Consider the following 16,660-nt stretch of genomic DNA (forward strand, 5'->3'; position numbering starts at 1 on the left):
GTCCCTGTCCCTATGGGGCTCACAATCTAAACAACCCAACAGTATGTTTTGGAGTGTGGGAGGAAACCAGAGTACCCGGAGGAAACCCACGCAAACGTGGAGAGAACATACAAACTCTTTGCAGATGTTGACATGGGTGGAAATCGAACCCAGGACCCCAGCACTGCAAGGCAGAAGCGCTACTCACTCAGCCACCGTGCCACCCATGAGTTGGCCACAATTGTGGCCCTTCGGGGAGGAGCTTGTCCTGGTCGCAGATGTCTTTAAATCTAAAGATTTGCAATCGGGAATGAGCACTACATGATTTAATGGTAAATGGTAATGAGTGGACCCATAAAAATTCTAAATTGCGGGTGTTTCTGGTTGGGGTCTGGGTACCGAACTCAGACCCCAACCAGCAATACCCACAGTTGGTGCCCGCAGGGTTTTAACTGCTGGCAAAGTCAGCAGCAGCATTTAAACTACGGCTGCCCAGGTGCCAGGGCATTTAAAGAGTTAGCGCCCATGATCGGTGCCAACCCCAATTGTAGGCATTAACCACAGAGGGGCGTTGAGCTGGACCTGAATGTTAAAATCCTGTGTGGTTTTGGACAATGCCACACATGGGGTTTTTGGTCCGTTTTTAGGCATGCATTTTCAGTCCGTTTAAAAACGCATGCTTCACGTGTGGCATCACCCTTAGGGTATCGAACCCAGACCACAAGCAATAACACCTGTAATTAATGCTGTCCCCGGTCACAGATGTTAACTGTTTAAATTCTACTGGGAAGGTCGGCGGCGGCATTTAAACTACAGCGACCGTGCGTCCGGGAACTAGCCTACCGTAATCAGGGAGTGATGATCCTCCCAAAAATGGCGTTGACAGTGTGATCGGCAGGTACCCAGTCCAGCGCCCATTTAAGTGCTGGTGGCAACTTGCCAGCGCCATTTAAAGAGTTAACACCCACAATTGGGAACAGAACCTAATACTTTTTAACTGCGGGGGAGCGTTGAGTCGCACCTGGAGAGTTACGTACAAACCCAGAACTTTGCGGGTCCACTCAACGATTATGGTGAACAATGCAAAACTTGAGTTTTGCCAATAACAGTTGCAAGCATTTCGGTCTTGAACTGAGTTTCTAAAGATGAATGTGGCCGCAGTGTATTAATATGTGATAAAATCATCAATTTTATCACATCCATGAAAGTGTAGGGCCATCTCAGAAGTTTTTTGTTCCCATTAAAGTCTACAGGACAAAAAATGGAAAAATGAATGCGCCTTCTGACAACTTTGACATAATTTGTGACATCAATATTTATGTGGACAGAGAGGAGTAACTTATTCAATGATTAGTATCTAGTGATACATTGGTTACTTCTACTTCTTTGTGCATCTGGAAACCATATACAAGCAGGATTCTTTTTGGTTATTCTATCACCAGAGCCACTTCACTCAATATTAGCAACTGAGGAAGAAAAAGGGTTAATGATGATAGGGATACTTGTAATTTAGTGATATACCTTTTAGTTAAAAAGATGCAGAAGAAGATGGAAATATTCCTACCTGGGGAGATGTACAAATAACAAGCACAACTCTTTGTAGGGAAGGATATTGGAGATCAGTCAATAGCAGCTTGATGACAGTTTCCAAAACTATGTGTAAAAGGGTTAATGAAGCAGAAAGAAACATAAAGTTACAACTACAGATTGTGAGTTATCCTCTCAGTTTGGACATTCTTCACAAAAGTTTGCTTCCCTAAGGGTATTTTCACACACAACTTTTTTGATGCAGTTTTTTTTTGAGCCAAAGCCAGAAATAGATCCAGTGTGATCCATACTTTCATTTCCCATTCCCAGCTAAGGATCAAAAACTGTATCAAAGGATGCTAAAAATATGCTGTGTGTAAAACCACCCTTGGGCTGGATTCACACAGATTGTGGACATGGTAGGTGCAGGTTTTGATGCTGTTTTTTTGAGTGAAGGCCAGAACTGGGTTTAAAAGGAATGTGGAATATAAAGAAATGACTTCTCCTTACTGCTGGATCCATTCCTGCCCCCAAAAACACCATCAAGTCCATTTGTGACAGAATAATAATAATTAATAATTCTTTTATGCACACAGATTACGCAGCGCTGCACAGAGCTTGTCACATCAGTCCCTGTCCCCAATGGGGCTCACAATCTAATCAACCTACCAGTATGTTTTGGTGTGTGTGGGGAAATCGGAGGACCTGGAGGAAACCCACGCAAATACAGAGAGAACATACAGACCTGCATGGGACTTGAACCGAAGACCCAGTGCTGCAAGGCTGTAGTGCTAACCATTGAGCCACCTTGACATGATGGGGCTCATTTACTAAGGATCTGCGGAGTGCATTTTCTTCGGGTTTCCCAACGATTTCCGCCACATTTAAAAGGGGATTTTGGTGCACGCGATCGCCGGCTTGCACGCGACACAAAATGGGGGGCGGGCCGTCAGACAACCTGGCAGATTTGGACGGGATTTAACATTTCGATCTTGTGTCGCAAGACACGCACTTACAAACACCGGGAAAAAGAAGGTGAACTCCGGCGGACCTCGGCGGGGAAGCGAAGGATGCAGGAGCTCGGGCGCAAAAGCTACATGAATCGCGCTGGACTTCATCTTCGTCGGACCGTCCGAGTCGGGGATCACGACAGGACCGGGTAAGTAAATTTGCCCCATGTGTGAATTCAAGTGAAGCTGAGCTGCAATACCAACAACTGCCACTAAACTACACACGGTGCTGGGCCTCTGCAGTAAAAAGAACTCATCACACCAAAAAGTGCTGCGGTCTCTACATTTCTGAGCTCCTGCAAAACCCCTTTAACAATGGTCATGCAGAATATTTGACAATGTGCGAATTAAAGGTGTTTTACTGTATGTGTCAAAAAGGAGGTTAATATTGCAGTAAGAGCACGATTTTTTAAAACCCTATTTCTGAGTGTTATATCACAATGTGTGTAAAACAGACTGCAAAAAACGGTGGCCTCCAATCTGCGCATAGATTGGACACCATTGACTCTACATCCAATTTTTTTCCACTCAGATGGCGGTGAAGGGGTTAACTCTAGGCAGCCCCCTCTGATCTTGAGATGGAAGGGATTTTTATACAGAAGGAACAGGCTGGATATAAGAATGGCTGTGGCTATATATAGCCGCCTCTCCTCGGAGGTAGCCGGTGTAGGTGGGTTAGTAGGTGAACTCAGCATCAGCCTTTGCGTAGCGCGCTGTGATTTTTGTGAGAAACATCTGTCACCAGAAGCAGCTTGACCTGTATTAAATTTTGGGGACCGCGGGGATGATATTTAACGCAAGAAAATCCACACTGGGGAAATATAATAGTCCCTGTCAGTCGCATCCGGCGAACATGCTCTAGTTACCATGGCAACAGCTACTAGCATGGGGGAGCGGATTAAAATGGAGGCTATACCTGGATAGCGGATCCACCATTTACCATCTCATCTGATAATAAAAAGAAGATGTCACAAGCACCTGGCGGGAAAACCAGATCCTGTCATTGTTCAGTCATCCACAATGGCCGCTGACTGAAAAATAGCATCTCTAGTCAATACACGTTTATGATTCACCCGCAGCTGGTTATGTTATATCTGCTCCGGGGAAAGATGGCTATTTACCAATATGGCTGCCATTACAGTACTCATTACCCCATTCTGTCTAGTTACATGTACGGTAATATTGGAAACTTTGATGTTCAGGTGCCTGGGAAAGCTGAGTGATCATTGTAAGGAAGTGTTATGAAGTAATAAATGTCTTTTAAACGCAACGTAACAGCGACTGAAATCTTCGCCATTATATATATATATATATTTTTTTTTTTTTACCAGAAACAGCTCCACACCTGTACAGAGGTCAGGTGTGGTATTACAGCTACACTTAAGTACAGCTGAGATGCAATACCAAACACAACCAACAGACAGATGTGGTGTTGTTAGTGGAAGAAAGCCACTTCATCCTTTAGGAAATACGGAATTAGGTCACTGAATCATACTGACTCTCCAGCCATTGCCGGGTATTGCGAAAAGCACACTAGGCCTCAAAACTGACCCATAGCAACCAATCAGAGCTTAGCTTTCATATCTTAAACTAGTCTGTGAAAATGGAAGCTTCCCTCTGATTGGTTGTGAACAATGTTTTGTAGTAGTAATGGAGGACGCCCATTTTTAATTTAATTCACAGGTTGTAGGCATCATGTAACATCAAGCCTTGATTTACATCTGCATTTTTTACATATCACTACTACTACTACTAGAGGAAATAGTGGTGTTATGGCTACAAATCAGAGCTTAGCTTTCCCTATGGAAAAATATGCACAGACATGTCAGCTTGTTTGACTTTACTCACTTATATTTAGTGCTTAAAGCGCACCTAAAACCAGGATGAAGGACTGTATGCAAATGAGTATGAGGGGCTCCATAGGTGTTAATGAAACCTGGAGCCCCTCAGGCTAATTTGCATAGTCTTTCATCCTGATGGTATATGCCCTTTAAAGGGGTGGTAAAACATGGCTTCTTTCTGACCTGGGGCAGCAAAACACTCAGTATTGTTGCAAGAAAGTAGCCATGTTTTCTCACCCCATATAACTTTTGCATTAGCATACCAACAATTAAGAGTGTTTAAAATCATTCTCTTCTTAAAGGAAATCTTCAATATTAAATAAAGGAGCCAAAATGTAGTGCGGCCATCCCGGTGCCAACTTATCCGGAGAATGAGTTCCCCAGCAATCTGGAGAAGTGTCCCCAATCTCAGTAGTGGGTGGAGCAGCAGAACAATCTATGCAAGACCTGGAGATAACCGAGCATTGTGCGCAGCAATTTCCAACATTTCCTGCAACACTAGTATTGAATGGAGGAGCGCTACCACTAGTGAGAATGAGCCCCTGGTTCTCCAGATCGGTAGTGGTCACAGCAGTCGGTACCTCAATGATCAGATTGTTATCCTTTTAGAGGCTGCACCAATATAAAGATTTAGTAGCGGATAAACATATGATCACAGGGGTCCATCAGCCAAGCCCCCCTGCAAACTGCAGACCCCTGACCGGCTTTATAAGCTGTCCTGTAAGTCAATCTGGAGAACCTATAGAAGTCTAAACAGCACAGGACAGAGTTGTGTTCTTTCGATAGATTCCTATGGGATTTCGGGAACCTGTATGTCCCACTAAAATGGAGGTCAGCAGCTCACAGTTCCACACTCAGATCAGGGGCGTGCTGTGGCGTCCCGCGCAATCACACATTACTCCCCTTGTTTTCCCTGCATGCTCCCAATACACTTGATAAAACAATGTAATATGAAAAATGTCTATATGAAGAAAATAATAAAAAATTTAATTATGGGCGACTGATCAGAAACATAAAATGTTGTAGTTTGATTTTCTTCATTCCGCAGTGATAATTCTGTGGCGACACATCTTCAGATTGTTCCTGCCTTTGTTAATTTTCTCCAAAAACAATGAAGCAGCAATATCAACCTGCGAATGTAATGGTGTTACCCGCAGAGAGATGATCACAGCTGTGTGGTGCGAATTATCAGGTCTAGCACATCCGGGGAAGCTGGTGTAACACCTCCGTGTATGGGTACAGGCGCTCGTACACCAATGTTTACATGAAGCTGCAGAGCAAAAATTTATGACATGCAAGTAATGACAAACAGCCTGACGCTCCAAGATCCTCGTTATTCACACCCAATTAAAAAAAAGTGTACTGAATAAACACTTCTTAAAGGAGATGCCAAATCAGTTATGTACCATGCCTAATGTAAATCAGGAAACGTTCACATAAAATTAGCAGTGTAAACACTAGTATATCCACATACGGCTTCTGAAGGCTTGGTTGAATAGCACCACAACCCCCTACAAATGCCCTTCCATATGTTACTCTGGGCCTGTAAACAAAGATACCACGCACAGCACACATTTTGACATTTGAAGCCTGTGGATAGGAGAAGCTTCTATGTGGCTCCTTATCACGGCAGCTGTACACATTGTATAAAGAGATACTTGATATCCAAAGGTTTCATCGCTGAGGTTTCACGACAGAGAACCTTACCTACTATTAAGGTGTCACATCTATTCCAGGGGAGATCGCTAAAATCTTTGTCCAAAGGATGTAACCCCTGTTCACTCCATAAAGGCAATTAAAGGAGTTCTCCTGTTCCAACCCAAGGCCTTGTAGTGGAGGTTTCACAGCTTTTCCCATTGTAATTCACACCTATTGACTACATGTGGGTCAAACTTTACATGTAGGAAAGATCATGTGCACCAGGCACATACAACATGTTCTTGTGCAATGGACACATCCACATCAGAAATTACTCTAAAATGTGATGAAAAGGTGAAGCGCACTGAGGTATAGGCCAGATCCATGTGGATTTTATTGTGTATATGGCCTTACATCAGAAAGGGCAAGATCTGTGTTAAAAAATCACAAATTTGACAAGCTGCACATTGTTTTGCTATATGAGGATGGAGGGAGGGTAAGGGGATAGAAAATTGCATCAGCATGTATGGCCATTTAAACTGAGTGCCTTCTGCCACATCTGGACCCTAGTTGCAGTTTATGGTCTAGTTTGTGGCACAACCTAATAATAAAACATAATAAAGAACATGTGATGTGATTCCCCCATATAGAACTGTATGGGGGATGAACCATTGTATAATAACTTATCCCAGCATACCAAAACACAAGAACAGAGGCTGCACTAACGTCTGTACAAGTATCATAGTACGGTCTGGGCTTGGAGGTGCTAGGCTTAAACTGGTCAACAGAGATGGAAGAGTCAGGTACAGTCTTATCTGGGCTGGATGGGACACAGTGCAGCATTTCCAACCAGTCTGGTCTGTAGGTTTTAGATTCTAAGTAGATGCAAGGTCAGACTCCCCTAGTTCAACGTATATTACTCAATTCGCCTGTCTAAGCAAAGAAAAAGTAGGCTGTAATAATTTCCATGCAAAAACAGCCTATGAGTTATTTAAATTATTGAAAGCACCAGTCCTCCTCAGCTAAAAATGAGCCTCAAAAATCTTAGTGTGACTTCTGCATGGGACCATATAGTAATTAGCAGAGACGTAGGGGGGTCACATAACCAGAGATCTTTAGCGCCTCTGACTGATCATATAAGAGGGTCCGTGTTTTATGTCACAAACTTTATTTGAAATATGGCCTGCAGTAATGACAGATGGACAGTAAAGTGGTTTCTTGTGTTTTTTTTCTGTTTGTATTTTTTTTTTACATTTATTAAAGGCCAACACATTCGGACAGTTTAAATACAGGATCCTGGAAGTGGTCACGGCAGCCAGAACGCCACCGCCACAGCATGCAGGCGAGATCACAGCACGCCCAGCCCAGCTACCTGCAGGAAGACGACAAGGGTGAGATACACACAGTACGAACACAAAAGATTCTCACAGGTATATACAGAGCGGAGGAGTAAAGTGTGGGAGGTTAAGCTGCAGGTTAGTCACACATTGTACTACCTGCAGATTTAGGCTACCTGCACACAAACATGGGCCATAGTTTGAAGCGTGTGAAATCTGTTACCACGCCAATGACCGTAGAAGAGACTTGCAGCACGGGCTCACACATTGGGCCACAGAAACCACAGCCATGTGCATGAGCCCATAGAAAAGCACATGTCCGTGTACCATACAATGAAGGATAGCACACTGACAAATAAGTTAGTGTGCACGTAGCCTAAAGCCAGTTACACAAGATCAAGTTTGATCTGTCAATCTCGCAGCGTGCACTTGCTGGAAAGTCCAGCACAAACATTGAGCAACCTGAACTCGTATGTCAGTCCAGTTCCTTGCCGTTCAGTCCGGACGTTCCAGCCAGCACACGCTTAGAGTTTCACAGATCAAACAGGCTTGTGTTTAAGCAGCCTAAGAGAAGACATCCCCCATTTCACAAAAAAACATGGATTCTCAAGAAAAGTCCAATTAAAAAGCCCATCATAGAAGAGAACAGGCGATAACTCCTGCCATACTCCTGCCTTCCCCTCTTTTCATGGTGTGAATCCAGTTTAAGATATGGGGCCATCAGAAAGCCAGTGCAAACTGTACAGGATTTCACCAGGACAAGCAGCTTAGGATTTTAGAAGCAGTTAACTATGTCCATTAACAAAAGTCTCTTGTAACCAAACTATTGGAGAAAATCACAGATGGCCTCATTGTTATTCTGACTTTGCCTGCACAAAACAGAAAGGGTAAGTGTCAAGTTCCGGCACCAGAAGCTCAATACTCGGCAGTGAGGAATCAAGGCCAAGGGCTGGGCTCAAACTTATTTACAGAGCTATACCGGCTCATTGTGTGCAGACATTGATATTTTATGATCCGTCTGTCAAATCTTGGTCTGACCGGATGCCCACAGCACTTACTTCAATGTGTAAAATCAGGGAGCGATTTTGTAGATTATGGATAACCCTACACTGTCCAAGATCTGCCAACCGGCAAGGGCAGGTTTACATAGGGTGGAGGAAAAAAAACTAAACAAATCCCACCATTTTCTATAGGAATGTTTCTGTGATACACTAAGCAGGGGCAGATGAGCTGTATTATTCTAGGTTGATGGATGCTAGAAGAGTACACAAACATATCATCAGCTTGTCTGGATCAGCACCAAGTGATACATGACCCCCCCCCCCCCATCTGAAAGCGGACAATGGCTGTACTTACAATGAACAGAGAAACTGACACAAGTACTTCACTCATATACATCCTTTTTATCTGCAATGTAATCTACTATCTCCTGTGGGGTCATCAGCTTCTCACCATCAGCATCTGGAATCTCAAAGCCTGCATGGAAAAACAGAGGGATTACAGATATATACTTATATTCCAAATTATCCGCCACCTTAACTGGACGCTGTCCAACAACCAATATGGGCTCCAATTCCAGCTCCTACTATCCAAGGTGTGTACATCTTTTGCTTTCTCCCATCTAGTTTCTCATTTTTGCTACCCAATCCCCCCCCCCCCCGCCATATTTTCTCCTATATAGTGATGAACGCTCTTGGCGCTCCGCCACCTCCTCACACGTGTGTTTACCGATGCTTGCGCTCATTCTAGTATCTTAGCAACCCAAGTGGGTGGTGGGAGGGGAGATCACAGCGTGCGGGGCGGAAAACATGTCACCGAGCCTTGTCCTAGTGACACAGATAATTAAACGTAACATTTGCTTGAAGGAATCCACCCTGCTACACAAGGGCAAGTGGGAAATCTGTATGGCACTGCAAAACCAATTGTCTACTACCTTAAAGGGAGTGCATCACTGCAGAAGACCCCTTTAATTTTATCCAATGTCCATATATAGCAATAAGAATAATGCAAGGCATCCCTTTTGTCTGTAAAAGGAACAAAGACCCCTTTGATGTCGCTCAAGGTCTCCAGCCGCACGCTGAACGCTTCCAGGATCCAGATTTATTCATGAAAACCAGAAAATATCATGTCTAATGCTAACAGGAAGCTTGCTATAAGGAGACACTAAAGGAAGGGGCTCAAATGCATAGACTCTACCGTACTATTACAGATTAAGACTGGCAGCGAGTCATTTGGGATATTTAGCTATAAATATGCACCATATGTCGGGGAGAGCCGCCCCTCTATAACGCTCGGTGATATTTGCTATTCCCATCACGTAGGCAGGCAAGCAAAAAGCAAGCGCTGCTGACATTTACAAGGTACCAGGCGCTCGCCATCTAGTGGCAAGATAACGCCAATACAGCAGAAAACCTTTTTTTAGATAAATTCTCTGTGTGCTTGAAAGATTCACTGTACTGATCCAAGAATTACTGAACTCAACACATCAGTTCAGTTGTTTAGTTATTCTCAGTCTGTCCAGTGAATCATATGATCCCAAAATGCAAGTCTAGTGGAAGATGTGGGCAACAAAGCTGCAACTTATAAGCCATCCCTGACGGTTAAAGAGAATCTGTCAGTAGGTATGGCCATGCAGTACATGGTATGTACCGTTACATCATACCTTTAACAGATGCGCTAGAGGAGTGTCCTCACACTGCTGTGCTCTTAGTTCTGCGTAAAAACTACTCATTGGTACCAACTCTACGCTCTGAGTTACTGTTACAAAGATCCTCCTACAGTGTTTTACTCAAAGCAGAGAAGAGACACTGCAGAGCAGCTCAAAGCAAAGCTAATAGCACAGAAGTGTGAGGACGTACCAAGTACAATTCGGGAATATAAATCCATATTTCAAAGTCCTGCTGCTGCTAACAACATAGAGAGGTCTGATTACACATCTGTTTTGGAACCTTAGCCGACACTGGCTGCAGTCTGCATGGTGGCCCCTGACGTCAGGTTTCTTTTGGATTCTACCATAGTAGCCGGAAGCTGGGCTCACATGAGCACCTCTTCTCTCCCAACCAGAAATGGTGAGCGTCAGACCCCACTAATCTCTTATTGATGGACTCTGAGTACAGGCTATAAATCTTGTGCTAAAAAAAAAACCCTTTACCCTAAACTAAATGGGATTGATTTATGCTTCCCCTTTGATTTGGTCAAAGGCTACACAACCCCCTAGAGAGCTCTGAAGCTCCTGCACACTGCAAAGCCAGGTCTCAGAATGCCAGTTTTGCCACCCAAATGTAAGCTACTGCAACTCTAAGCTTGTAATGGGAGCTGATAAAATATTTCTTACCAAATTCATCCTCCATTGCCATTATTATCTCAACTTGGTCCAAACTATCCAGTCCCAGGTCTTTCGTGAAGTGGGAGTTGATTGACAGCTGAAAGGCAAGTGGCATCAATAAATATTTGTCCATGAACAGAACGTGAAGTGCAGCGTCATTGTCATCCATGATGTCCCTTCATAGCACTAGAGTAGGGACATACTCAACAAAGATCAACTCCAATAGGGAGTTATAAAGCGCCTGAGGGAGCATGTAGGGCTCCAAAACATACAGAACCAAGGAAGAAACTGAATTGGGAAGTACTTGCCTCCCACTACTCACTGACAGGGTGGGAAGCAAGTCACCAGAATCAGGGCTGTGGAGTCGGTAAGCCTCATGACTCCACCGCCCACCAAAATGGTAAGTGACTGACTGCAAAGTCCTATTTTCCTGGAGACTCTAGCAGGGCTGAGACATATGCAGCTTTAATTCCCAGTGCCTTATTCCTCTGATCTGTAGCAGAGGAGCTTCATTACTGAGCATGTACATAAAGTGCAGCTACATTCATTTCAACTAAAAGCCTAGAAAAGGGGTGCACAACCTGCACCGACAGGCCGCAAGAGGCCTGTCAAGCCATGAGTTGTAATCCGCACACGTTAATCCAATGAGCACTTCCAAAACTGATGAAAAAGTTATTGGTGCAAGAGGCCAGGTAGCAGCAAGTGCAGGTCAGAAGTCATCACTGCTCCAGGGTCTTCTCCTGCCACTGCACTGTGGGTCCAGACATTGGTTGTATGCGCTGGGTAAGGACAATGAGCAGAGCATTTCCAGGAACAGGAGATCACCCAGGAGTGGCAAGCACTTGTGACCTTTACTGTACTGCTCCCAGGTCATCTCCTGCTCCTGGCACAGGTCTACTCAAACTGTGTTTCAGAGTAGAACACCACATGGTGTAGAGAAGATGTTCTCATGTTATCATCATCCGCTCTGGGGTCTCCAGTACTATTACCCCCCCCCCCGCTCTGGGGTCTCCAGTACTATTGCCCCCCCCCCCCGCTCTGGGGTCTCCAGTACTATTGCCCCCCCCCCCCCCCGCTCTGGGGTCTCCAGTACTATTGCCCCCCCCCCCGCTCTGGGGTCTCCAGTACTATTGCCCCCCCCCCCCGCTCTGGGGTCTCCAGTACTATTGCCCCCCCCCCCGCTCTGGGGTCTCCAGTACTATTGCCCCCCCCCCCGCTCTGGGGTCTCCAGTACTATTGCCCCCCCCCCCGCTCTGGGGTCTCCAGTACTATTGCCCCCCCCCCCCGCTCTGGGGTCTCCAGTACTATTGCCCCCCCCCCCGCTCTGGGGTCTCCAGTACTATTGCCCCCCCCCCGCTCTGGGGTCTCCAGTACTATTGCCCCCCCCCCCGCTCTGGGGTCTCCAGTACTATTGCCCCCCCCCCCGCTCTGGGGTCTCCAGTACTATTGCCCCCCCCCCCCGCTCTGGGGTCTCCAGTACTATTGCCCCCCCCCCCGCTCTGGGGTCTCCAGTACTATTGCCCCCCCCCCGCTCTGGGGTCTCCAGTACTATTGCCCCCCCCCCCCCGCTCTGGGGTCTCCAGTACTATTACCCCCCCCCCCGCTCTCGGGTCTCCAGTACTATTAGCCCCCGCCCCCCCCCGCTCTGGGGTCTCCAGTACTATTAGCCCCCGCCCCCCCCCGCTCTGGGGTCTCCAGTACTATTAGCCCCCGCCCCCCCCCGCTCTGGGGTCTCCAGTACTATTACCCCCCCCCCCCGCTCTGGGGTCTCCAGTACTATTAGCCCCCGCCCCCCCCCCGCTCTGGGGTCTCCAGTACTATTACCCCCCCCCCCCCCCGCTCTGGGGTCTCCAGTACTATTACACCCCCCCCCCCCGCTCTGGGGTCTCCAGTACTATTACACCCCCCCCCCCGCTCTGGGGTCTCCAGTACTATTAGCCCCCGCCCCCCCCCGCTCTGGGGTCTCCAGTACTATTACCCCCCCCCCCCCCGCTCTGGGGTCTCCAGTACTATTACCCCCCCCCCCCGCTCTGGGGTCTCCAGTACTATTACACCCCCCCCCCCGCTCTGGGGTCTCCAGTACTATTACCCCCCCCCCCCCCCGCTCTGGGGTCTCCAGTACTATTACCCCCCCCCCCCGCTCTGGGGTCTCCAGTACTATTACCCCCCCCCCCGCTCTGGGGTCTCCAGTGCTATTGCCCCCCCCCCGCTCTGGGGTCTCCAGTACTATTACCCCCCCCCCCCCCGCTCTGGGGTCTCCAGTACTATTACCCCCCCCCCGCTCTGGGGTCTCCAGTACTATTGCACCCCCCCCCCCCGCTCTGGGGTCTCCAGTACTATTACCCCCCCCCCCCGCTCTGGGGTCTCCAGTACTATTACCCCCCCCCCCCCCGCTCTGGGGTCTCCAGTACTATTACCCCCCCCCCCCCCGCTCTCGGGTCTCCAGTACTATTATTCCCCGCTCTCGGGTCTCCAGTACTATTATTCCCCGCTCTGGGGTCTCCAGTACTATTATTCCCCGCTCTGGGGTCTCCAGTACTATTATTCCCCGCTCTGGGGTCTCCAGTACTATTATTCCCCGCTCTGGGGTCTCCAGTACTATTATTCCCCGCTCTGGGGTCTCCAGTACTATTATTCCCCGCTCTGGGGTCTCCAGTATTTTCAGCTTTAAATGTATTTGGTTGTTGGGGTGGCATTTATTGCTGTACTGTGGTTGTTGGTGAATCTAGGGTGCTGGTTACTCCCAAACAGATTTTGTATTAGTACATTTCATGCCCCATTTGCACCCCTGACAAGGGTAAATGTTTTTTTTTTGGGCACATTGACTTGTATCAATGGCATTTGCTTTGGATCTATCCCTTAATATATATTGATGTCATGTCCACAGGATAGATTGGCATCATCAGACCAGCGAGGTTCGATCTACTAGCTCCCCCAATGATTTGCTGTTTGGCAGAGCCACAATGTATTGTGACCAGTACAGCTCCATAACCATTTAGTGACCGCGACTATCACAATAGGATAGGCCACCCATAGCAGCACACAATTTTAAAGTAAATGGAAAAAAACTTTTGATTTCCACTGTACTATTTTTGGTGATCTATAATATTGTATCACCATGTATTACGACATCTGGGTATAAAACTGATGGGAAGTCTATGAGCCTCTATACATGGCATTAGTAGGGTGCAGGCGTGCAGGCAACCAATTGGTGATTGCAAGGGGGGGGGGGGGCTAATGGAGTCACAGAGGGAACTGCTCCCTGTCAATGCTGACCATGGTATCTAAAGAGTAAAATGCCTTCCAGGGTGCATCAGTTCCACAGTAACTACAAATACCACATTGCAGCACCTAGGTGACAGGGTTAATTATTAAATTAATAAAATAAGGAAAAAAAAAATTACCTTTTCTGGGTCAACCTTATCGTACAACTTCAATACATATAAAACTTTCTCGGAGATGGCCTCCAGGGTGAGGGGAGGAGGACCGCTGTACTGGCGACATGACTGATATAAGGAGCCATTGAGCTGTGGAAAGAAGAGGTAAGAGGAAACAAATGAAACATCCATCTGTGAGCCCCCCAGAACCCAAACACAAAGTCATTCACTGGACCAGAAATGTGAATTCTTCAGAAGTGCAGCCTCAGGCTTTGGGCTTTCAATGTCGTAATTTGGGAATTTAAAGAGTTTGCCCAGGAATAGAGGAACATGGCTACTCCCCTTCTGCGCCAGAGATGCCCATAGGTTGTGTCTGGTAATGCAGCATTTCCAAGTCCTTCACAATCTACAAAAGCAGATCATTACCCTGCACCTATTCCGAACACATGCACACTCAGCCGGGCCAAGCAAAACTCACCATGTCGTCACCGAACCGGGTCAGTATAACCCCTGACAACATCATCCAGATCACAGTCCTGGTGCAGACTTTACAGCGAGCAGACACCTGCACACAAGTATTCCCAGACTTTGCAGAATATTCCCACCTTTTCTTGCTGTCAGTAAATAGGATCAGTCTTCAAACGAAAGCCCCTTACTGTCTCGTTACAAAACAAAAAACAAACAACTGCCTCTTTGTAACGAGCCAAGACCTGGACCTAATTAGACATGTCTATCCACTGACAGCAAGCAGTGATCCTGGGAAGCAGGAGAGAACAAAATTAAAGCAAAAATTGGCTGAACTCCATGACATACCACAGGCAGTGCACCTGGGAAGGGCTCGCTGCAGAGAGCAGGGCAGTGAGGACACCTCCAGTACAATCCTGGAATATGATCCCATATTTCACAGTCCTGCTGCTACTAACAACATTCACAAAGGTGTGATTACTCATTTCTCCAGGGAAAATACCGAATCCCTTTAAGGGCTATTCACAGGAAAATTTACAATTCCTTTAAATCACTGCACTGCTATGGAGGCTGCACACACTGGATGCACGTGACGCCGTGGTCAGGAGGGGGAAGAACTATCTGGGGCATGCCCGTCCCGTCCCGACACAAGAGCTCACCCCGGGAGCCCCCTCTATCCCCGGTGACCCCTGCCTGGCCTTGCCCGGCCCCCCGGGCCCATGCTGTACCTGTGTGGCGAGGGCCGGGGCGCTGCTTGTAGGTCTGGCCAGGGTAGAGCGCTGCCTGCAGGCGGTGGTGGAGAGTGCAGGCAGGGAGCGCCGGGGCAGGGGGCGCAGCGCCGAGCGGACACACACACAGAGGACACGGGACGCCATGGCTGACAGCCGCTACCCACACTGCAGCGCGGCACGGAGGAGAACACAGCGACTTCCGGCGGGCGTGCTTGAGCGGCCTGTGACCATAGAGACGCGCCCGGAAGTAGACAGAAGGACCCCGCGGCGGGGATACAAACTGACGTAGTATTAAGGTTTTCTATAACGCAACGGACGTTATTAGTGATCCCGGCAAGATTCACCGACCGAACGTGGAATTCTACATATAACGTATGAGTTACGCCTCCATCTTTGTACACCTACTTATACATCCCGCGCCATGATGGGACACCCAATGAGGACAGAGGGGAAGGTCACGGGGTGTCATTGAGCTGGTCACATGGTTTCTTTATTGCAGGGTTAGGAAGTTCTGAACATATCTGCAGCCTGATGAGGCTGCATTCACATTGTTGCGTTTTCATTACAGTTCAGAAACAATCTATGAAAGCATATTTTCATAAAAATGCATGCATCTTGCATGATGTATTTGCAATGGGTTTCAAAACTGCAATGAAAACGCATCCAAACCGGAATGAAAATGCAACGTGTGAACGAAGACGTGGCGTTTGTATTGTGTTTTGAAAACGCAAACGTTAACAGCAACGTCATGGAAGTGGCTACAGATTTCTATTACATAGCTTGTGCAGAATGCAATGCACCTAGGGAGGATTCCTGTGAGGGCGATGCCACTAATTACCAAGAACATGGCTTGCCTTCATGCCAAGCAATAGGTGATGGTGGACAACCAGCGACTGGTATTATCCTAGTAGATTTAAGGCTTTTTATAATGAATCCATAGGGGGTAAGGGGTTAGTTGTATAAAATAACCATGAGGGGCTGTTTGGGATGATAAACTAGGGAATATTTTAGGGAACAGGAGAATGTTTCAGTTTCTGATTTTTTAGTGCCGCCATGTGAGTTCACTGCAAAGGGACCCACAGAGGCTCTGTCGCTAAGGGGCCTACTGAAACCCGGAGCTGACCCTGCTGGCGTCTATCTATGACTGATGTATCAGGAGGCTGCAACTAGAGTCACACAAACAAACAGAATTATGAGTTAGTTGCAGATAGTTGCACAGCATACAGTCCTTCATCCTATTTGTAGATGCCCTTTAAACCATTATTTGTCAGCAACTAGCCCAAATCGGAACCTATGTATCACGAATGTGGGCAAATCCCTGTACACTTCCAACACCCAATAGCCACACAGCTCTGCAGGTAAGACTTAGGTACAACCTCCACACCTGGAGTGTGCGCCCAAGAAGACCCGAGTTGTGAACAGCACTGAAA

General features: G+C 47.0%; 1 protein-coding gene across 1 annotated transcript; it reads right to left on the reverse strand.

Annotated features, from left to right (window-relative positions):
- Window positions 1-7,146: 7,146 nt before the first annotated feature.
- On the reverse strand, window positions 7,147-15,575 carry NDUFAB1 (NADH:ubiquinone oxidoreductase subunit AB1). Its single transcript, XM_072120096.1, has 5 exons — window positions 15,228-15,575; window positions 14,062-14,184; window positions 10,667-10,754; window positions 8,689-8,808; window positions 7,147-7,367 (listed from the first exon to the last, which is right to left on the reverse strand). The coding sequence occupies exons 1-4, from the start codon at window positions 15,372-15,374 to the stop codon at window positions 8,717-8,719; spliced, it is 450 nt and encodes a 149-aa protein (XP_071976197.1). The 5' UTR covers window positions 15,375-15,575; the 3' UTR covers window positions 7,147-7,367; window positions 8,689-8,716.
- Between the last annotated feature and the right edge of the window lie 1,085 nt (window positions 15,576-16,660).

This window comes from Engystomops pustulosus, chromosome 8, assembly GCF_040894005.1.
Source record: "Engystomops pustulosus chromosome 8, aEngPut4.maternal, whole genome shotgun sequence".
Taxonomy (NCBI): domain Eukaryota; kingdom Metazoa; phylum Chordata; class Amphibia; order Anura; family Leptodactylidae; genus Engystomops; species Engystomops pustulosus.